This window comes from Tachyglossus aculeatus, chromosome 2, assembly GCF_015852505.1.
Source record: "Tachyglossus aculeatus isolate mTacAcu1 chromosome 2, mTacAcu1.pri, whole genome shotgun sequence".
NCBI lineage: Eukaryota > Metazoa > Chordata > Mammalia > Monotremata > Tachyglossidae > Tachyglossus > Tachyglossus aculeatus.
The window spans coordinates 165,599,793-165,623,420 of record NC_052067.1 but is presented as its reverse complement, the minus strand read 5'-3'; the positions used below and the strand labels follow the sequence as shown (position 1 = coordinate 165,623,420).

The 23,628-nt window shown below is 47.3% G+C and overlaps 1 protein-coding gene across 1 annotated transcript in view; it reads left to right on the top strand.

Moving 5' to 3' along the window:
• The window catches only part of RASSF8 (Ras association domain family member 8), a 49,797-nt gene that overhangs the window by 4,484 nt on the left and 21,685 nt on the right, over positions 1-23,628 (top strand). Inside the window, exon 2 of the mRNA XM_038769576.1 lies at positions 16,597-16,789. Within this exon, the coding sequence (XP_038625504.1) occupies positions 16,669-16,789 (121 nt within the window). The 5' untranslated portion in view covers positions 16,597-16,668. The remainder of the gene's footprint in view (positions 1-16,596; positions 16,790-23,628) is intronic.

Below are 23,628 nucleotides of genomic sequence, written 5' to 3'. Positions count from 1 at the left end.
GTACAGATTAAATGAGGTTACAGATGAGGTAACAGGCTCAGAGAAGTTAAGTGACTTGCCCAAGGTCACACAGCAGATGTGGCGGAGCTGGGATTCGAACCCATGACCTCTGGCTCCAAAGCCCATGCTCTTACCACTGAGCCACGCTGCTTCTCCAACATGTCTTAACATAACAAAAGACATATTCCTGCCCACAGCCAGCTCACAGTCTACAGGGGGAGTCTGTGAATGAAGTCTTTCTCTTCCGTCATTCGAAATTCCTTGCGGATTTGACTTGCTTCACTCCCAATCAAATAATCAATAACATTTTTTGAGAGCTTACTGTGTGCAGAGCACTATACTAAACTCTTGGGAGAGTGCAGTGCAACAGAATTAGCAGACACGTTTCCTACCCTTAATGAGTTTGCTGTCCTCTCACATGCAGATAGTTCATTTTTAGATTTTAGAATACTTTTATTAATAATAATAATAATAATGGCATTTATTAAGTGCTTACTATGTGCAAAGCACTGTTCTAAGCACTGGGGAGGTTACGAGGTGATCAGGTTGTCCCACGGGGGGCTCACACTCTTAATCCCCATTTTACAGATGAGGGAACTGAGGCCCAGAGAAGTGAAGTGACTTGCCCAAAGCCACACAGCTGACAATTGGCAGAGCTGAGATTTGAACTTTTAATAGGGAAGCAACGTGGCCTAGTGGAAAGAGCCAGGCCTGGGAGTCAAAGGACCAGGGTTCGAATTCTGGCTCTTCCACCTACCTGCTGTGGGCCCTTGGGTGAGTCATTTATCTTTTCTGTGCCTCAGTTCCCTAGTCTGTAAAGTGGGGATTTTCCACTGATCCGTCGCTGGCTTGATCGCTCCCAGCCAGATGAGAGTATGCCTTCGTCCCTCTTGCCATTATTGAGACCACTGAGCAGCTAAAGGGGAGTGGTAGTAGTAATCAAATCAGTCAATCAGCCCATCAGTGATATTTATTGAGCACTTACAGTAATAATAATAATAATAATAATAATGGTATTTGTTAAGTGCTATGTGCAAGGCACTGTTCTAAGCACTGGGGAGGATACAACATGATAAAGTTGTCCCACATGGGACTCACAGTCTTAATCCCCATTTTACAGATGAGGGAACTGAGGCACAGAGAAGTTAAGCGACTTGCCCAGAGTCACACAGCTGACAATTGGCAGAGCTGGGATTTTAACCCACGACCTCTGACTCCCAAAACTCAGGAGACCTGAGAGACCCAAAACTCTCCCCCTTCTAGACTGTGAACCCACTGTTGGGTAGGGACCGTTTCTGTATGTTGCCAACTTGTACTTCCCAAACGCTTAGTACAGTGCTCTGCATACAGTAAGCGCTCAATAAATACAATTGAATGAATGAATGAATGAATGAATGAGTGAATGAGACCTGGGTTCTAATCCCCACTCTGTCACTTGTCTCCAACGTGGACTAGTGGATAGAACTTGTGCCTGGAAATTAGAAGCGTCTGGGTTCTAATCCTGGCTCCTTCACGTGTGTCCTATGCGTGACTTTGTACAAGTCACTTAAGTTCTCTTTGCCTCAGTTCCCTCATCTGTAAAATGGAGCTTGAGACTGTGAGCCCTACATGGGACAGGGACTGTATCCAACCTAAGTTTGCATCTATCCCAGGGTTTAGTACAGTGCCAGACACATAGTAATCGCTTGACAAATACCATTGTCATTATTATCATTATTATGATAGAGATGATTAGAGAAGCAGTGTGGCTCAGTGGAAAGAGCATGGGCTATGGAGTCAGAGGTCATGGGTTCAAATCCCGGCTCCGCCAAAAGTCAGCTGTGTGACTTTGGGCAAGTCACTTAACTTCACTGGGCCTCAGTTACGTCATCTGTAAAATGGGAATTAAGACTGTGAGCCCCTCCGGGGGACAACCCGATCACCGTGTAACCTCCCCAGTGTTTAGAACAGTGCTTTGCACAAAGTAAGCGCTTGACAAATGCCATCATTATTATTATTATGATGATGATGATCTTGGGTAAGTCACTTCACTCATCTGGGCCTCGGTTTCCTCGTCTGTAAAATGGGGATTAAATACCTGATCTCCCTCCCACCTAGACTGGTGCCCCATGTGGGACAGGTGTCTGATCTTATTGTATTGGAACAACCCCAGCGCTTGGTATACAGTGAGTGCTTAAATCCCACAAAGGCCCTGGGTTCGAATTCTGTTCCACCACTTGTCCGTTGGGTAACCTTGGGCAAGTCACACATAGTAAGTGCTTAACAAATACCATAATAAGAAGTCACTTCACTTCTTCTCTGTGCCTCAACTGTAAACTGGAGTAAGAGTATGACCCCCCATGGGGGACAGGGACTGTGTCCAAACTTATGAGATTGTAACTACCCCAGCATTTAGTACAGTGCCTGGAACATAGTAAGCACTTAACAAATCCCATTATCATCATTACCAAATGCCATGAAAAAAAATGGGATAGTCAGACAGCATCCTGAGACCGGAGAAGACAATTGGGGAGAATGGGGGATGTTAATAATGGCATTTATTAAGTGCTTACTGTGTGCAAAGCACTGTTCTAAGCACTAGGGAGGTTACAAAGTGATCAGGTTGTCCCACGGGGGGCTCGCAGTCTTCATCCCCATTTTGCAGATGAAGGAACTGAGGCACAGAGAAGTGAAGTGACTTGCCCAAAGTCACACAGCTGACGGCAGAGCCGGGATACTAACCCATGACCTCTGACTCCAAAGCCTGTGCTCTTTCCACTGAGCCACCCTGCTTCTCTAATCATCTCTATCATAATAATGATAATAATGACAATGGTATTTGTCAAGCGATTACTATGTGTCAGGCACTGTACTAAACCCTGGGATAGATGCAAATTTAGGATGTTAACAGTAAAAACTGTGGTATATGAGTAGCAACATGGCCTAGTGTGGAAAGAGCCTGGGCCTGGGAGCCAGAGGACCAGGGTTCTAATCCCAGCTCAGCCACCTGTCCGCTGTGTGACCTTGGACAAGTCACTTCACTTCCCTGGGCCTCAGTTACCACATCTGTCAAATGGGGATTGAGACTGTGAGCCCCCCACGGGTCAGGGACCGTGTGCAACCCAATTTGGTTGTATCCACCCCAGCACTTAGTATCATTCCTGGCACATAGTAAGTGCTTAACAAATACCACAGGTATTATTATTTATTACTACTCTATGCCTCCGTTTCTCCATCTGTAAAGTGGGGGTTCGATACCTAGTCTCCTTTCTACCTTGACTGAGGGACAGGGACTGTGTCCAACCTGATTAATTTGTATCTACCCCAGCATTTAGAACACCGCTTGACTCATAGTAAGTGGTTAATAAATACTATTATCATTATTAGTAGTAGTAATAATGGCATTTGTTAAGCGCTTACTATATGCCAAGTGCTGTTCTAAGTGTTGGAGGCGGGGGAATACAAGGTGATCAGGTTGTCCGACATGGAGCTCACAGTCTTAATCCCATTTTACAGATGAGGTAACTGAGGCTCAGAGAAGTTAAGTGACTTGCCCAAGGTCACACAGCAGACATGTGGCGGAGGCAGAATTCGAACCCATGACCTCTGACTACAAAGCCCATGCTCTTTCCACTGAGCCATGCTGCTTCTCTCTAGTAGTAGTAGTGGTAGTAGTATTTGTTAAGACTATATAGTATGCCAAGTCCTGTGAGATAGATTCCAGGATAGAGTGGACAAAGTTCCACAAAGGGTTCACAGTCCAAGGGACAGGGGGACAGGTATTTAACCCCCATTTTACAGTTAAAAAACTGAGGCCCATTGAAACGACTTGCCCAAGGTCACACAGAAGGCCGGAATTAGAACCCCAGTCTCGTGAAACTTGGTCCTTCATTCAGTTGTATTTTTTGAGCCCTTACTGTGTGCAGAGCACTGTACCCTGAGGCATGCAGCAGACAAGTGGTGGAGCTAGAATTAGAACCCAGGTCCTCTGGCTCTGAGGCCGAGGCTCTTTCCACACTAGGTCATGCTGCTACTCAAATACCACAATTTTTACTGTTAACATTTGCCATCTCTCCTTCTGTCCCTCACTCTCCCCAACTGTCCTCTCCAGGCTCGGGATGCTGTCTGACTGTCCCATTTTTTTAATGGCATTTGGTAATGATTCATTCATTCATTGATTCAGTCATATTTATTGAGTGCTTACTGTGTGCAGAGCATTGTACTAAGCGCTTGGGAAGTACAAGTCGTCAACATATAGAGACGGTCCCTACCCAACAGCAGGCTCACAGTGTAATAGAGGGAGACAGACAACAAAACAAAATGTGTAGACAGCTGTGAAACCATCAGAATAAATAGAATTCTAGCTATATGCACATCATTAATAAAATAGAATAGTAAATATGTATAAGTAAAGTAAATAGAGTAATAAATCTGTACAAATATATAAAGTTCTGTTGGGGGGGGTGGAGGTAGGGCTGGGGGGCAATGGGGAGGAGGAGAGGAAAAAGGGGTCAGTCTGAGAAAAAGGGGGCTTGAAAATGGGATTTGTTAAGTGCTTACTATGTGCTAGGCACTGTACACTGTACTGAACTAAGCGCTTGAAAAGTACAACACAGCAATAAAGAGACAGTCACTGCCCACAATGGACTTACAGTCTAGAGGGATAATAATTATGGTATGTAAGTACTTACTGTGAACCAAACATTGTTCTAAGCACTGGGGTAGTTACAGTGTAATCAGGTTGTGCCATGTGGGGCTCACAGTCTTAATCTCCATTTGACAGACGAGGTAACTGAGACACAGAGAAGTTAAGTAGCTTGCCCAAAGTCACAAAGCAGACAAGTGGCGGAGCTGGAATTAATCAATCAATCTGCGCATCAGGCAGAAACTCCTCACCCTGGGCTTCCAGGCTGTCCATCCCCTGGCCCCCTCCTACCTCACCTCCCTTCTCTCCTTCTCCAGCCCAGTCCGCACCCTCCGCTCCTCCACCGCTGATCTCCTCACCGTACCTCGCTCTCGCCTGTCCCGCCATCGACCCCTGGCCCACGTCATCCCCCGGGCCTGGAATGCCCTCCCTTTTCCCATCCGCCAAGCTAGCTCTCTTCCTCAATCAATCAATCAATCAATCAATCGTATTTATTGAGCGCTTACTCTGTGCAGAGCACTGTACTAAGCGCTTGGGAAGTACAAATTGGCAACACATAGAGACAGTCCCTACCCAACAGTGAGCTCACAGTCTAAAAGGGGGAGACAGAGAACAGAACCAAACATACCAACAAAATAAAATAAATAGGATAGAAATGTACAAGTAAAATAAATAAATAAATAAATAAATAAATAGAGTAATAAATATGTACAACCATATATACATATATACAGGTGCTGTGGGGAAGGGAAGGAGGTAAGATGGGGGGGATGGAGAGGGGGACGAGGGGGAGAGGAAGGAAGGGGCTCAGTCTGGGAAGGCCTCCTGGAGGAGGTGAGCTCTCAGCAGGGCCTTGAAGGGAGGAAGAGAGCTAGCTTGGCGGAGGGGCAGAGGGAGGGCATTCCAGGCCCGGGGGATGACGTGGGCCGGGGGTCGACCGCGGGGGAGGCGAGAACGAGGTACAGTGAGGAGATTAGCCGTAGAGGAGCGGAGGTTGCGGGCTGGGCAGTAGAAGGAGAGAAGGGAGGTGAGGTAGGAGGGGGCGAGGGGATGGACAGCCTTGAAGCCCAGGGTGAGGAGTTTCTGCCTGATGCGCAGATTGATTGGTAGCCACTGGAGATTTTTGAGGAGGGGAGTGATATGCCCAGAGCGTTTCTGGACAAAGATAATCCGGGCAGCAGCATGAAGTATGGATTGAAGTGGAGAGAGACACGAGGATGGGAGATCAGAGAGAAGGCTGGTGCAGTAGTCCAGACGGGATAGGATGAGAGCTTGAATGAGCAGGGTAGCAGTTTGGATGGAGAGGAAAGGGCGGATCTTGGCAATGTTGCGGAGCTGAGACCGGCAGGTTTTGGTGACGGCTTGGATGTGAGGGGTGAATGAGAGAGCGGAGTCGAGGATGACACCAAGTTTGCGGGCTTGTGAGACGGGAAGGATGGTAGTGCCTTCAACAGAGATGGGAAAGTCAGGGAGAGGACAAGGTTTGGGAGGGAAGACAAGGAGCTCAGTCTTCGACATGTTGAGCTTTAGGTGGCGGGCGTACATCCAGATGGAGATGTCCTGAAGGCAGGAGGAGATGCGAGCCTGGAGGGAGGGGGAGAGAGCAGGGGCAGAGATGTAGATTTGGGTGTCATCAGCGTAGAGATGATAGTTGAAGCCGTGGGAGCGAATGAGGTCACCAAGGGAGTGAGTGTAGATTGAGAACAGAAGGGGACCAAGCACTGAACCTTGGGGAACCCCCACAGTAAGAGGATGGGAGGGGGAGGAGGAGCCTGCAAGAGAGACTGAGAAAGAATGACCGGAGAGATAAGAGGAGAACCAGGAGAGGACGGAGTCTGTGAAGCCAAGGTCAGATAGCGTGTTGAGGAGAAGGGGGTGGTCCACAGTGTCAAAGGCAGCTGAGAGGTCGAGGAGGATTAGGACAGAGTATGAGCCGTTGGATTTGGCAAGCAGGAGGTCATTGGTGACCTTTGAGAGCGCAGTTTCCGTGGAATGAAGGGGACGGAAGCCAGACTGGAGGGGGTCGAGGAGAGAGTTGTTGTTGAGGAATTGTAGGCAGCGCGTGTAGACAACTCGTTCAAGGAGTTTGGAAAGGAATGGTAGGAGGGATATGGGACGATAACTATAAGGTGAGGTGGGGTCGAGAGAGGGTTTTTTTAGGATGGGAGAGACATGGGCATGTTTGAAGGCAGAGGGGAAGGAACCAGTGGAGAGTGAGCGGTTGAAGATGGAAGTTAAGGAGGGGAGAAGGGATGGAGCGAGAGATTTCATAAGATGAGAGGGAATGGGGTCAGAAGCACAGGTGGCCGGAGTAGCACTTGAGAGGAGGGAGGAGAGTTCCTCTGAGGATACCGCTGGGAAGGATGGGAGAGTAGCAGAGAGTGTTGAGAGCCGGGGGGATGGAGAAAGGGGGGAAGAGACTTTGGGGAGGTCGGACCTGATGGATTTAATTTTGTTAATGAAGTAGGAGGCCAGATCGTTGGGGGTGAGGGAAGGAGGAGGGGGAGGAACTGGGGGCCTGAGAAGGGAGTTGAATGTACGGAATTGCTGGCGGGGGTGATGGGCATGGGTGTCAATAAGGGAGGAGAAATAGTTTTGTCTGGCAGAAGAGAGGGCTGAGTTAAGGCAGGAAAGGATAAACTTGAAGTGAACGAGGTTGGCATGGTGTTTAGACTTTCGCCAGCAGCGTTTGGCAGCTCGAGCATAAGAGCGAAGGAGGCGGACAGTGGCAGTGATCCAGGGCTGTGGGTTAGTGGTGCGAGAGCGGCGAAGGGAAAGGGGAGCGAGCGAGTCTAGCTGAGCAGAAAGGGTAGAGTTGAGAGCAGTAATCTGATCATCAAGACTGGGTAGAGAGGAGAGGGCGGCGAGGTGGGGTGTGAGGCGCTCCGAAAGATGGGTGGGGTCCAGAGAGCGGAGATCTCTGTGAGGGAGTAATACGGATTTACAGGGGAAAGGAGTGTGAGTGAGGAGGCAGGTGAGAAGATTATGATCAGAGAGAGGGATCACAGAGTTGGTGAGGGTGGACACAGTGCAGCGGTAGGAGATGATGAGGTCGAGGGTGTGACCAAGTTGGTGAGTGGGCGAGGTGGGGTGGAGGAAGAGGTTGGCAGCGTTAAGGAGAGATAGAAGGCGGGCGGCAGAGGAGTCGTTAGGGATATCCATGTGGATATTGAAGTCTCCGAGGATCAGAGTGGGCATGGAGAAGGAGAGAAGGAAGGTGAGGAAGGGGTCAAAGTCGTTAAAGAAGTTGGAAGTGGGGCCGGGAGGGCGGTAGATGACGGCTACAAGAATCTGGAGGGGGTGGTAGAGGCGAATAATGTGGGCTTCAAAGGAAGGGAAGGAAAGGGAAGGGGGAGGAGGGATAGTGCGAAAGCGACATTGGGGGGCGAGAAGGAAACCGACACCTCCTCCTTTTCCGGTGAGTCTGGGGGAGTGGGAGAAGAAGAGGCCTGCACTGCAAAGAGCAGCAGAAGAGACTGTGTCGTCCGGCGACAGCCATGTTTCAGTTAGGGCAAGGAGGAGTAGAGAACTGGAAAGGAAAAGGTCCAGGATGAAAGGGGTCTTACTTAAAACGGAGCGGGGGTTCCAGAGGCCACACTTGGCAGCAGCTGTCGAGGGTGGGGAGGGAGGGGGAAGGGTGCGAGGGGTGGGGAGGGTTTGGATTGGGATGAGTTGACGGGGCCTGGGCGGGGAGAGTGGGAAGGGGGGTGGCGATGGGAAAGGAGAACTGGGATGGGGTGGGGGCGGGGAGAAGGGGAGGGAGGGGGCCGGGAGGGAGAAGCGGAGGACCTGCGTTGGTACAGAGGAATCCTTGGTAGGGGGTGAGGGGGAGCGGTCTTGGTGGGTGAGAGGGAGGGAAACAGCTGGGTGGGAGAGGGGAAGGGGAAGGTGAGGAATGGGAATGGCAGTTGGGAGCAAGGGAACTGAAAGTTCATGGTGAGGTCAGCAGGGCGAGTGACAGTACAGCGGGGGGTACCTCCCTTCAAGGCCCTGCTGAGAGCTCACCTCCTCCAGAAGGCCTTCCCAGACTGAGCCCCTTCCGTCCTCTCCCCCTCGTCCCCCTCTCCATCCCCCCATCTTACCTCCTTCCCTTCCCCACAGCACCTGTATATATGTATATATGGTTGTACATATTTTTTACTCTATTTATTTATTTTATTTGTACATATCTATTCTATTTATTTTATTTTGTTAGTATGCTTGGTTTTGTTCTCTGTCTCCCCCTTTTAGACTGTGAGCCCACTGTTGGGTAGGGACTGTCTCTATGTGTTGCCAATTTGTACTTCCCAAGTGCTTAGTACAGCGCTCTGCACATAGTAAGCGCTCAATAAATACGATTGATGATGATGATGAAGGTAATCAGGTTGTGTTATGTGGGGCTCACAGTCTTAATCTCCATTTGACAGACAAGGTAACTGAGACACAGAGAAGTTAAGTGGCTTGCCCAAAGTCACACAGCAGACAAGTGGCGGAGCTGGAATTAGAACCCACGACCTCTGACTTCCAAGCCTGGGCTCTTTCCACTGAGCCACTCTGCTTCTCACAGGAAGTAATGGTATTAATTACCCCTTGGAGCACTTGAGGTAAACACAAAATAAAGAGATTATTCTTGTCCCAAAGGGGTTTATTCTCAATCTAGTTGCTGGGTAAGTAAGACAATGGCAGTAAGATACATAACCGCAAATAATGACAGTCACCAGTGCAAGATAACAGTGGGAAACCAGGGAACTAAACCTGTCTTCAGGGAATTTGTCTGTTTATTATGTTGTACTCTCCTAAGCACTTAGTGCAGTGTTTTGCGCATTGGAAGTGCTCAATAAATACGATTGAATGAATGAGTGAGGGTGGGAGATGACACTCTAGACTGTGAGCCCGCTGTTGGGTAGGGACTGTCGCTATATGTTGCCAACTTGTACTTCCCAAGCACTTAGTGCAGTGCTCTGCACACAGTAAGCACTCAATAAATACGATTGATTGATTGATTGACAAAGACCCACTCTCTCTGGCCTCCTGGTTTGAGCAGTTTTGAAGGACTGTAAACTCATGGGCAGGGAATGCGTCTGTTATATTGTTACATTGTCCCCTCCTAAGCGCTTAGTACAGTGCTCTGCACACAGTAAGTGCTAATAAATACGATTGACTGACCAACAGAAGGCTCCTGAAGGAAGGGGGCTTTTGGGTGGGAGACCTTAGTCCCTGAGAAAGGATACAGGTTGAATCTGAGTTGGGAAATTGGGGAAAAAATAATAATAATAATGGTATTTGTTAAGCGCTTACTATGTGCCAGACAATGTACTAACCACTGGGGTGCATACAAGTAAATCAGGTTGGACACAGTCCCTGTCCCACGGGGGGCTCACAGTCTCAATCCCCATTTGAAAGATGAGGTAACTGAGGCCCAGAGAAGTGAAGTGACTTGCACAAGGCCACCAAGCATATGAGTGGCGAGGCCAGAATTAGAACCCATGACCTTCTTACAACCAGGTCCGTGCTCTAGCCACTATGCCTTGCTGCTTCGTACATATGTGCACATTGCTTGCTCTACTACTTTATCTTCTCTGGAATTTATTTCAGCGTCTGTCTCTCCGCTAGCCGGGAATCATGGGGATCCTGTCTTCTACCTCTTTGGTCGTCTCTCAAGCACATAGGACAGTGCGCTGCACATTGTGGGTACTCAATAAATACTACCGTCATCCCTAATCAGTGGTATTTTTTAAGCACTGTACTCAAAAAACAGCACTGTACTGTTGGTAGACAAGGTCCTTGCCCACAGTGAGTTTACAGTCTAGAAGGGGAGACAGACATTAATGTAAATAAATGATATATAGGTATGTATATTTTATATATATATATTATATATATATATAGTGGCATTTATTAAGCACTTACTATGTGCAGAGCACTGTTCTAAGCGCTGGGGAGGTTACAAGGTGATCAGGTTGTCCCACGTGAAGCTCACAGTCTTAATCCCCATTTGACAGATGAGGTAACTGAGGCACAGAGAAGTTAAGTGACTTGCCCAAAGTCATACAGCTGACAATTGGAAGAGCAGGGATTTGAACCCATGACCTCCGACTCCAAAGCCCAGGCTCTTTCCACTGAGCCACGCTGATGATGATGGCATTTGTTAAGCACTTACTATGTGCAAAGCACTGTTCTAAGCACTGGGGGGATACAAGGTGATCAGGTTGTCCCACAGGGGGCTCACAGTCTTAATCCCCATTTTACTGATGAGGTAACTGAGCCTCAGAGAAGTTAAGTGACTTGCCCAAGGTCACACAGCAGACCTGTGGCGGAGTCGGGATTCAAACCCATGACCTTCTGACTCCCAAGCCCGGGCTCTTTCCACTGCGCCAAGTGTGGTGGGGTTGAGAGCGGGGCAAATATCAAATGCCCGAAAGTCACAGATCCAAGGGCATGGAGGGAAGCAGCGTGGCCTAGTGGATAGAGCCCAGGGCCCGGACATCAGAAGGATCTGGGTTCTAATCCTAGCTCCACCACTTGTCTGCTGTGTGACCTACTTCTCCATCTTCAGCCCTGAGCTCTCTCCCTCTCTGCAGTCTCGAATTTCCTCCTGCCTTCAAGACATCTCCACTTGGATGTCCTCCCATCACCACAAACGTAACATGGCTAAAACAGAATTTCTTGCCTTCCCACCCAAACCCTGTCCTCCCCCTCACTTTCCCATCACTGTAGACGGTACCACCAGCCTTTCTGTCGCACAAGCCCAGAACCTTGACATTGTCCTTGACTCCTCTCTCTCATTCAGCCCACATTGTCAATCTGTCCCTAAGTCCTGTCGGTTCCACCTTCACAACGTTGCTAAAATCCTCCCTTTCCTCTCCACCCAAACTGCTATCGTATTAATCCACTTACTTATCGTCTCCCGCCTTGATGACTGTATCGGCCTCCTAGCTGACCTCCCTGCCTCCTGATCTCCTGATCTCCTCACTCCGATCTGTATTTCACTCTGCTGCCTGGATCGTTTTTCTACAAAAAAATTCTGTCCATGTTTCCCCACTCCTCAAGAACCTATAGTGGTTGCCCATCCACCTCTGCATCAAACAGAAACCCCTCACCATTGGCTTCAAAGCCCTCAATCCCCTTGCCCCCTCCTGCCTCACCTCGCTACTCTCCTACTACAACTCAGCCCACAAACTTGGCTCCTCTAATGCCGACCTTCTCACTGTGCCTCTGTCTCCCCGCCGACCTCTCGCCCACATCCTGCCTCTGGCCTGGACCGCCCTCCCGCCTCAAATCCGACAGACGATTACTCTCCCACTCTTCAAAGCCTTATAGAAGGCCCATCTCCTCCAAGAGGTCTTCCCTGACTAAGCCCTCCTTTCCTCTTCTCCCACTCCTTCTGCGTTGCCCTGACTGGCTCCCTCTACTCACCCCCTCCAGCCCCTCAGCACTTACGTGCATCATATCTATCATCATCAATCGTATTTATTGAGCGCTTACTATGTGCATTTATTCATATTAGTATCTGTCTTCCCCTCTAGACTATAAGCTCAGTGTGGGTAGGGAGTGTGTCTGCGGTATTGTCCTCTCCCAAGCACTTAGTAAAGTATCCTGCATACAGTAAGCGCTTAATAAATACAATTGACTGACTGACTTCACTTCTCTGTGCCTCAGTTTCTTCATCAGTAAAATGGGGGCTGAAGACTGAGCCCCATGTATGGCATGGACTGGGTCCAACCTGATTAGCCTGCATCTACCCCAGTGCTTAGAACAGTGCTGAGCATGGTACTGCGCAAAGTGCTTAACAAACACCATAAAAAAAATGAATGATGCAGAAGGGAGAGGGAGATGAGGAAAAAGGAACTTAATTGGGGAAGGCCTGTTATTAATAATAACTGTGGCTTTGGTTCAACACTTATTCTGTGTCGTGCGTTGTACTAAGTGCTGGGGGTAGACATAATCCGGTCAGATCAGGTGAGATACCTGGGGCTTATAGTCTAAGGGAGAAGTAGAACAGGAATTTTATCTCATTTTACAAATGAGGAAAAGAAGGCCCAGGCTCTTTTGGCGTTTTCTTTTTTTAATGCTACTTATTAAATGTTTACTATGTGCCAGGCAATCAATCAATCAATCAATCAGTCGTATTTATTGAGCGCTTACTGTGTGCAGAGCACTGTACTAAGCGCTTGGGAAGTACAAGTTGGCAACATATAGAGACAGTCCCTACCCAACAGTGGGCTCACAGTCTAAAAGGGGGAGAGAGAGAACAAAACCAAACATACTAACAAAATAAAATAAATAGAATAGATATGTACAGGTAAAATAAATAAATAGAGTAATAAATATGTACAAACATATATACACTGTACTAAGCTCCGGGGTAGATGCAAGATAATCAGGTTGAACATGGCCCAAGTCCCACATGGTACTAGCAACCTTAATCCCCATTTTAAAGATGAGGGGAACTGAAGCCCGGAGAAGCGAAGTGACTTCATTCATTCATTCAATCATATCTATTGAGCACTTACTGTTTGAAGAGCACTGTACTAAGCACTTGGGAAGTACAGTTCAGCAACAACAACGGGATCACAGTCTAGAAGACTGTCTAGACTTGCTCCAAGTCGCACAGCCGACAAGTGGTGGAGCCGAGATTAGAACCCATGTCTTTCTAACTCCCAGGCCCGGGCTCTATCCACACTGCTTCTCTGAAGTGACTTGCCCGAGGTCATAGAGCAGTTGATAGATGACCAAACTCCCTTTCTAGCAGGCTGTAATATCCTAAAGCTAATCCAAATTAGTGATCTCTGTTCTGTGATTATAGCGCTTACGCAGCGCTTACTGTGTGCAGAAGAGCGTACTAAGTGCTTGGGAGAGGACAATACCACAGCTTCTTGGATGTCTTCTATGGCAGCAACTTGGACACTTTGGAAGCAGCATTAATTTGTCTTTCAAAGTGGATTTAGTGGATTCTGGGCACTGTTGCATTGCATTACAGAGAAGCAGCGTAGCTTAGTGGAAAGAGCACAAGCTCAGGAGTCAGAGGATGTGAGTTCTAATAATAAAAATAATAATAGTGGCATTTGTTAGGCACTTACTATGTGCCAAGCACTGTCCCGGCTCCACCACATGTCTGCTTTGTGACCTTGGGCAAGCCACTTCACTTCTCTGGGCCTCACAGTTACTTCTATAAAATGGGGATTAAGACTGTGAGCCCCATGTGGGGCAACCTGATGACCTTGTATCTACCCCAGCACTTAGAGCCATGCTTGGTACATAGTAAGCACTTAAAAATACCATAATTATTGTTATTATATTCAACCCCACAGGAAACCTTACTTTCTAGTGGAGTGTAATTGTGGTATTCATTAAGCACTGCTTCGAGCGGGGGTCTCGTCCCCCTTTCACTGATGGGAAAACTGATATTCCTCTTCTTTGTGACCACGATGTCGTCCAAGGGAGGAAGTCCATAAAGGTGCCCTGGGAATCAGTTGATCAATCCATGGTATTTACTGAGTGCTTACTATGTGCAGAGCACTGGACTAAGGGCTCGCGAGAGTACAGAGTTCGTAGACGCATCCCCTGCCCACAACGAGCTCACAATCTAGAAGGGAGCAGGACTAATACTCGTCCCCCTCTCCATCCCCCCCATCTTACCTCCTTCCCTTCCCCACAGCACCTGTATATATGTATATATGTTTGTACATATTTATTACTCTATTTATTTTACTTGTACATATCTATTCTATTTATTTTATTTTGTTAGTATGTTTGGTTTTGTTCTCTGTCTCCCCCTTTTAGACTGTGAGCCCACTGTTGGGTAGGGACTGTCTCTATATGTTGCCAACTTGTACTTCCCAAGCGCTTAGTACAGTGCTCTGCACACAGTGAGCGCTCAATAAATACGATTGATGATGATGATGATTATGGTATTCGTTAAGCTCTGCTTAGAGCAGGGGGTCTCTTCCCCCTTTCACTGATGGGAAAACTGATATTCTTCTTCTTTGTGACCGCAATGCCATCCAAGGGAGGAAGTCCATAAAGGTGCCCTGGGAATCAGTTGATCAATCCATGGTATTTACTGAGTACTTACTATGTGCAGAGCACTGGACTAAGGGCTCGCAAGAGTGCAATAGAACAGAGTTCGTAGACACATCCCCTGCCCACAACGAGCTCACAATCTAGAAGGGAGCAGTACTAATACTAATACTAATGCTAATACAAATACTAATAGTAATGATGGTATTTGTTAAGCGCTTGCTTTGTGCCGAGCACTGTTCTAAGCACTGAGGGAGATACAAGTTGATCAGGTTGGACAACTGATCACGTCCCACACTCTTAATCCCCAGTTTATGAATGAGGTAAGTGAGGCCCAGAAAAATGAAGTGGTTTGCCCACGGTCACACGGCGGACATGTGGCAGAGCCGGGATTAGAACCCAGGTCCTTCTGACTCCCAAGCCTATGCTCGGTCAGTCAGTCAATCGTATTTATTGAGTGCTTACTGTGGGCAGAGCACTGTACTAAGTGCTTGGGAGAGGACAACATAACAGAGTTTACCAGCACATTCCCTGCCCACAACAAGCCTACAGTCTAGAGGGAGAGATGGACGTTAATATAAATTTTAAAAAATTGGATAGGGACATAATTAATCAATGGTATTTATTGAGTGCTTACTGTATGCGGAGCTTGACTCCTTGGGAGAGTTCAATAGAACAGTATTCATTCAATCATATTTATTGAGCGCTTACTGTGTGCAGAGCACTGTACTAAGCACTTGGGAAGTACAAGTCGGCAACATATAGAGACGGTCCCTACCCAGCAACGGGCTCACAGTCTAGAAGGAGGAGACAGACAACAAAACAAAACATGTAGACAGGTGTCAAAATCGTCAAAACAATACTGTTAGTATTCATTCATTCAATCATATTTATTGAGCGCTTACTGTGTGCAGAGCACTGTACTAAGCGCTTGAGAAGTACAAGTCAGCAACATATAGAGACAGTCCCTACCCAGCAATGGGCTCACTGTCTAGAAGGGGGAGACAGACAACAAAACAAAACATGTAGACAGGTGTCAAAATCGTCAAAACAATACTGTTCAATAAAACAGTATTCATTCATTCAATCATATTTATTGAGCGCTTACTGTGTGCAGAGCACTGTACTAAGCGCTTGAGAAGTACAAGTCAGCAACATATAGAGACAGTCCCTACCCAGCAATGGGCTCACAGTCTAGAAGGGGGAGACAGACAACAAAACAAAACATGTAGACAGGTGTCAAAATCGTCAAAACAATACTGTTCAAGAGAACAGTATTCATTCATTCAATCATATTATTGAGCTCTTACTGTGTGCAGAGCACTGTACTAAGCGCTTGGGAAGTACAAGTCGGCAACATATAGAGACGGTCCCTACCCAGCAACGGGCTCACAATCTAGAAGAGGGAGACAGACAACAAAACAAAACATGTAGACAGGTGTCAAAATCGTCAGAACAATATAACAGATCCATTCCCTGCCCTCAGTGAGCTTAAAGTCTAGAGGGGAAGACAGCCATCAATCAATCAATTAATCAATCGTATTTATTGAGCGCTTACTGTGTGCAGAGCACTGGACTAAGCGCTTGGGAAGTACAAGTTGGCAACATCTAGAGACGGTCCCTACCCAGCAGCGGGCTCACAGTCTAGAAGGGGGAGACAGACAACAAAACAAAACATGTAGACAGGTGTCAGAATCGTCAGAACAATATAACAGATCCATTCCCTGTCCTCAGTGAGCTTAAAGTCTAGAGGGGGAGACAGCCATCAATCAATCAATCGTATTTATTGAGCGCTTACTGTGTGCAGAGCACTGGACTAAGCGCTTGGGAAGTACAAGCTGGCAACATATAGAGACAGTCCCTACCCAGCAGTGGGCTCACAATTATTGATAATAATATTAATAATTCATAGCCACTATCCACTAAGCCAATGGGGCTTCTCCTGGCCATGTTGCTTGTGTTCCCCTCTGCAGCTGAGGGCGGAGAATTCGGAGTCCGGCGATGGCGTGAGTTGACCCCCTGATGACCAACTGGCCGCCTCTCGGATGGTCTGCCTGGCCACCATGGAGCTCAAAGTCTGGGTTGACGGCATCCAGCGAATCGTCTGCGGGGTCACCGAGGTCACCACCTGCCAGGAGGTGGTCATAGCCTTGGCCCAGGCCATAGGTGAGTTAGCGAGGGCCCAAGGACCCGGGGCGGGAGAGGGGAGAAGGAGGGGACGGTTGTTCAGAAGTGCACAGGTGCCAGAGCGAGCACCGGTAGTAGTAACAGAAATAGACGGAGCCACAGAGGGAACGCTAATAGCGGAAACGGTAACTGGGCTAGTGGTAAGAGTAGTAACACTACTAACTACCGGTAGAAATGGTAACAATGCTAGTAGTAATAGTAGTGACAGTAGTAACTACTAGCAGAAATGATAATAGTACTAGTAGTTACAGTAGTAACTAGTAGCAGAAACAGTGCTTTTCAAGTGCTTAGTTCAGTACAGTGTACAGTGCCTAGCACATAGTAAGCACTTAACACATCCCATTATCAAGCCCCCTTTTTCTCAGACTGAGCCCCTTTTTCCTCTCCTCCTCCCCATCGCCCCCCGGCCCTACCTCCTCCCCCCCCAACAGAGCTTGTATATATATGTACAGATTTATTACTCTATTTACTTTACTTGTACATATTTACTCTTCTATTTTATTCTACTTTGTTGCTGAATTGTACTTTCCAAGCGCCCTGCACACGGTAAACGCTCAATAAATACGATTGAACAATTGAATGAATGAGGTCAGTGGTGATAGATGAGATCGAGGTACAGTGAGAAAGAGAGTGAGAGCGAGAGTGAGACAGAAAAGGAAGCTTCCCTGGTAATATTCCCACTCGCAAAACTCAGTGCTGGGAGTTGTGGAAAAGGAACAGAAAGGTGACATTGCACACTAAAAGGAAGGGTCTCCTGGAGAGAGTAAACAGAGTTCCGATTCCCAAATCCTTCTCAGCCCATTTCTCTACTACCATGACTCTAACGATAATAATAATAATAGTAATAATAATGATAATGATGGTATTTGACAGTAGTAACTACTAGCAGAAATGGTAACAGTGCTAGTAGTGACAGTAGTAACTAGTAGCAATCAATCAATCAATCAATCGTATTTATTGAGCGCTTACTATGTGCAGAGCACTGTACTAAGCGCTTGGGAAGTACAAATTGGCAACACATAGAGACAGTCCCTACCCAACAGTAGGCTCACAGTCTAAAAGGGGGAGACAGAGAACAAAACCAAACATACCAACAAAGTAAAATAAATAGGATAGAAGTGTACAAGTAAAATAAATAAATAAATAAATAGAGTAATAAATATGTGCAACCATATATACAGGTGCTGTGGGGAAGGGAAGGAGGTAAGATGGGGGGATGGAGAGGGGGACGAGGGGGAGAGGAAGGAAGGGGCTCAGTCTGGGAAGGCCTCCTGGAGGAGGTGAGCTCTCAGCAGGGCCTTGAAGGGAGGAAGAGAGCTAGCTTGGCGGATGGGCAGAGGGAGGGCATTCCAGGCCCGGGGGATGACCTGGGCCGGGGGTCGATGGCGGGACAGGCGAGAACGAGGTACAGTGAGGAGATTAGCGGTGGAGGAGCGGAGGGTGCGGGCTGGGCAGTAGAAGGAGAGAAGGGAGGTGAGGTAGGAGGGGGCGAGGTGATGGACAGCCTTGAAGCCCAGGGTGAGGAGTTTCTGCCTAATGCGCAGATTGATTGGTAGCCATTGGAGGTTTTTGAGGAAGGGAGTAATATGCCCAGAGCGTTTCTGGACAAAGATAATCCGGGCAGCAGCATGAAGTATGGATTGAAGTGGAGAGAGACACGAGGATGGGAGATCAGAGAGAAGGCTGGTGCAGTAGTCCAGACGGGATAGGATGAGAGCTTGAATGAGCAGGGTAGCGGTTGGGATGGAGAGGAAAGGGCGGATCTTGGCAATGTTGCGGAGCTGAGACCAGCAGGTTTTGGTGACGGCTTGGATGTGAGGGGTGAATGAGAGAGCGGAGTCGAGGATGACACCAAGTTTGCGGGCTTGTGAGACGGGAAGGATGGTAGTGCCGTCAACAGAGATGGGAAAGTTAGGGAGAGGACAAGGTTTGGGAGGGAAGACAAGGAGCTCAGTCTTCGACATGTTGAGCTTTAGGTGGCGGGCAGATATCCAGATGGAGATGTCCTGAAGGCAGGAGGAGATGCAAGCCCGGAGGGAGGGGGAGAGAGCAGGGGCAGAGATGTAGATCTGGGTGTCATCAGCGTAGAGATGATAGTTGAAGCCGTGTGAGTGAATGAGGTCACCAAGGGAGTGAGTGTAGATTGAGAACAGAAGGGGACCAAGCACTGAACCTTGGGGAACCCCCACAGTAAGAGGATGGGAGGGGGAGGAGGAGCCTGCAAAAGAGACTGAGAAAGAACGGCCGGAGAGATAAGAGGAGAACCAGGAGAGGACGGAGTCTGTGAAGCCAAGGTCAGATAGCGTGTTGAGGAGAAGGGGGTGGTCCACAGTGTCAAAGGCAGCTGAGAGGTCGAGGAGGATTAGGACAGAGTATGAGCCGTTGGATTTGGCAAGCAGGAGGTCATTGGTGACCTTTGAGAGGGCAGTTTCCGTGGAATGAAGGGGACGGAAGCCAGACTGGAGGGGGTCGAGGAGAGAGTTGTCGTTGAGGAATTCTAGGCAGCGCGTGTAGACAACTCATTCAAGGAGTTTGGAAAGGAATGGTAGGAGGGATATGGGACGATAACTAGAAGGTGAGGTGGGGTCAAGAGAGGGTTTTTTTAGGATGGGAGAGACATGGGCATGTTTGAAGGCAGAGGGGAAGGAACCAGTGGAGAGTGAGCGGTTGAAGATGGAAGTTAAGGAGGGGAGAAGGGATGGAGCGAGAGATTTCATAAGATGAGAGGGAATGGGGTCAGAAGCACAGGTGGCCGGAGTAGCACTTGAGAGGAGGGAGGAGAGTTCCTCTGAGGATACCGCTGGGAAGGATGGGAGAGTAGCAGAGAGTGTTGAGAGCCGGGGGGTTGGAGAAAGGGGGGAAGAGACTTTGGGGAGGTCGGACCTGATGGATTGAATTTTGTTAATGAAGTAGGAGGCCAGATCGTTGGGGGTGAGGGAAGGAGGAGGGGGAGGAACCGGGGGCCTGAGAAGGGAGTTGAATGTACGGAAGAGCTGGCGGGGGTGATGGGCATGGGTGTCAATAAGGGAGGAGAAATAGTTTTGTCTGGCAGAAGAGAGGGCTGAGTTAAGGCAGGAAAGGATAAACTTGAAATGGTAGCAGAAATGGTAGCAGTGCTAGTAGTGAGTAGTAACTAGTAGGAGAAATGGTAACAGTGCTAGTAGTAATAGTAGTAACTACTAGCAGAAATGATAACAGTACCAGTAGTAACAGTAGTAACTAGCAGAAATGGTAACAGTACTAGTAGTAATAGTAGTAACTACCAGCAGAAACAGTAACAGTACTAGTAGTAATAGTAGTAACTACCAGCAGAAACAGTAACAGTACTAGTAGTGACAGTATTAACTAGCAGAAACTGTAACAATACTAATAGTAATAGTAACTACTAGCAGAAATGGTAACAGTACTACTACTAATAGTAGTAACAGTAGTAACTACTTGCAAAAATGGTAACAGTACTAGTAGTGACAGTAGAGCTATTAGCAGAAATGGTAACAGTACTAGTAGTAGCAGTACTAACTACTAGCAGAAATGATATCAGCACTAGTAGTAATAATAGTAACTACAGGCAGAAATGATAACAGCATTAGTAGTAGCAGTACTAACTACTAGCAGAAATGGTAACAGTACTAGTAATGACAGTAGTAGCTACTAGCAGGAACGGTAACAGTCCTAGTAATAACAGTATTAACTACTAGCAGAAACGATAATAGCACTAGTAGTAATAGTAATAACAGTAGTAACTGCTAGCAGAAATAACAGTAATAGCATCAATCCATCAATCATATTACTGAGCACTTACTACGTGCTAAGCAGTCAGTCGGTCATCATCAATGGTATTCATTCATTCAGTCGTACTTACTGAGCGCTTACTGTGTGCAGAGCACTGACCTAAGCAGGGCCCACAGATTCGGGGCTGGGGAGGGGAGAAGGAAGGGGTTATTTAAAAACTTACAGATACCAGAGCAAGAACCGGTAGTAGAGAAGCAGTGTTGCTCAGTGGAAAGAGCCCAGGCTTGGGAGTCAGAGGTCATGGGTTCTAATCCCGGCTCTGCCACTTGTCAGCTGTGTGACTTTGGGCAAGTCATTTAACTTCTCTGTGCCTCAGTTATCTCATCTGTAAAATGGGGATTAAGACTGTGAGCCCCATGTTGGACAACCTGATAATCTTGTATCTACCCCAGTGCTTAAAACAGTGCATGGCACATAGTAAGCGCTTAACAAATACCATCATTATTATTATTATTAAAAGCAGCATGGCTTAGCAAAAAGAGCCCGGGTTCAGGAGTTGGAGGTTGTGGGATCTAATCCCAGCTCCGCCACTCTTCTGCTGTGTGACTTTGGGCAAGTCATTTAACTTCTCTGTGCCTCAGTTACCTCAGTTGTAAAAGGGGAATTAAGACTGTGAGCTCTGTGGGGAACACCTGATGTCTTTGTATCTACCGTAGCGCTTAGAACAGTGCCTGGTACATAGTAAATGCTTAATAAATACCATCGTTATTATTATCATTATAAGTAGTAACTGTGGTAACAGTAGTAGTAACAGGAGTAGGGCTCAGTGGAAAGAGCACAGGCTTTAGAGTCAGAGGTCATGGGTTCAAATCCCGGCTCCGCCAATTGTCAGCTGTGTGACTTTGGTCAAGTCAACTTCTCTGGGCCTCAGTTACCTCATCTGTAAAATGGGGATTAAGACTGAGCCCTCCGTGGGACAACCTGATCACCTTGTAACCTCCCCAGCATGTGGAACAGTGCTTTGCATCTAGTAAGCGCTTAACAAATACCATCAATATTATTACCTTAGAACAGTGCTTTGCACATAGTAAGCACTTAATAAATGCCATAAAAACATAGTAGTAACGGGCCTAACAGAAACAGTAAAGGAGTAGTATAGTCATGGTATTATAATTATTGTATTCGTTAAGCACTTACAGTGTCAAGCACAATTCAAGCTCTAGCGTAGATACAAGTTAATCCGATGGCACACAGTCCCTCTCCCACGTGGGGCTCAAGGGAGGGAGAACAAGTAATAATCAAATAATAATAATAATAATTTATTGAGCGCTTAGTGCAGAGCACTGTACTAAGCTCATGGAAAATACAATTAAGCTTTAGAGAGAGAAAATCCTATTTAATCCCCATTTTATTCATTCATCCATTCAATTGTATTTATTGAGTGCTTATTGTGTGCAGAGCACTATACTAAGCGCTTGGGAAGTACAATTCGGCAACATATAGATATGGTCCCTACCCAACAACGGGCTCACAGTCTAGATGCTACTGTTGCAGAAACTGAGGCACGGAGAATTTAAGTCACTTACCCAAGGTTACGCAGAAGGCAAGCGGCGGAGCTGGGATTAGAACCCAGGCCCTCTGACCACCCAGACCCATGCTCTTTCCACTAAGCCACGTTGCTTTTCGGAAGAAGTAGTAGCTTCTCGGGAGTAGTTCTGCTTCTTACAGAGAAGTAGCTTATCTCAGTGAAAAGAGCCCAGGCTTTGGAGTCAGAGGTCATGGGTTCAAATCCCGGCTCTGCCACTTCATCATCATCAATCGTATTTATTGAGCGCTTACTGTGTGCAGAGCACTGTACTAAGCGCTTGGGAAGTACAATTTGGCAACATATAGAGACAGTCCCTACCCAGTAGTGGGCTCACAGTTGCCACTTGTCAGCTGTGTGACTTTGGGCAAGTCACTTCACTTCTCTGGGCCTCAGTTCCCTCATCTGTAAAATGGGGGTGAAGACTGTGAGCCCCCCGTGGGACAACCTGATTACCTTGTAACCTCCCCAGCACATAGAACAGTGCTTTGCACATAGTAAGCGCTTTATAAATGCCATTATTATTATTATTATTATCATTATCATTATCATTATTGTTATTATTATTAATGGATAGAGCCCAGGCCTGAAAGTCAGAAGGATCTGGGTTCTAAACTTGGCTCGGCCACTTGCCTGCTGTGTGAACTTGGGCAAGTCACTTCACTTCTGGGCCTCAGTTTCCTCGTTTGTAAAATGGGGATTAAGACTGTGAGCCCCATGTGACACAGGGACTACTAATCCAGCCGGATTAGCTTGTATCTACTTCCGCTGTTAGTACAGTGCCTGCCACATAGTAAACGCCTAACATTCAGTCAGAACAGTGCTTTGCACATAGTAAGCGCTTAACAAATGCCATCATTATTAATCATATTTATTGAGCGTTTACTGTGTGCAGAGCGCTAGATACCATAAAAAATTAAAAGTAATATTGGTAGAAGTAATAGTAGTAGTAGCAGCTTAATTTAAGAGTCCACGCTGGAGAAGCAGCATGGCTCAGTGGAAAGAGCATGGGCTTTGGAGTCAGAGGTCATGTGTTCAAATCCTGGCAGCACCACTTGTCAGCTGTGTGACTTTGGGCAAGCCACTTAACTTCTCTGGGCCTCAGTGACCTCATCTGGAAAATGGGGATGAAGACTGTGAGCCCCCTGTGGGACAACCTGATCACCTTGTAACCTCCCCAGTGCTTAGAACAGTGCTTTGCACATAGTAAGCACTTAATAAATGCCATCATCATCATCAATCAGTCAGTGTTATTGATTGAGTGCTTGCTGTGTGCAGAGCACTGTGCTGAACACTTGGGAGAGTACAATCCTGTTGTGGGCAGGGATCGTCTCTCTTTATTGCTTTATTGTATTTTCCAAGCGCTTAGTACAGTGCTCTCCACACAGTAAGCACTCAATAAATGCAATTGAGAAGCAGTGTGGCTTAGTGGCAACAGTCCAGGATTGTGAGTCAGAGGTTGTGGGTTCTCATGCCAACTCCACCACTTGTCTGCTGTGTG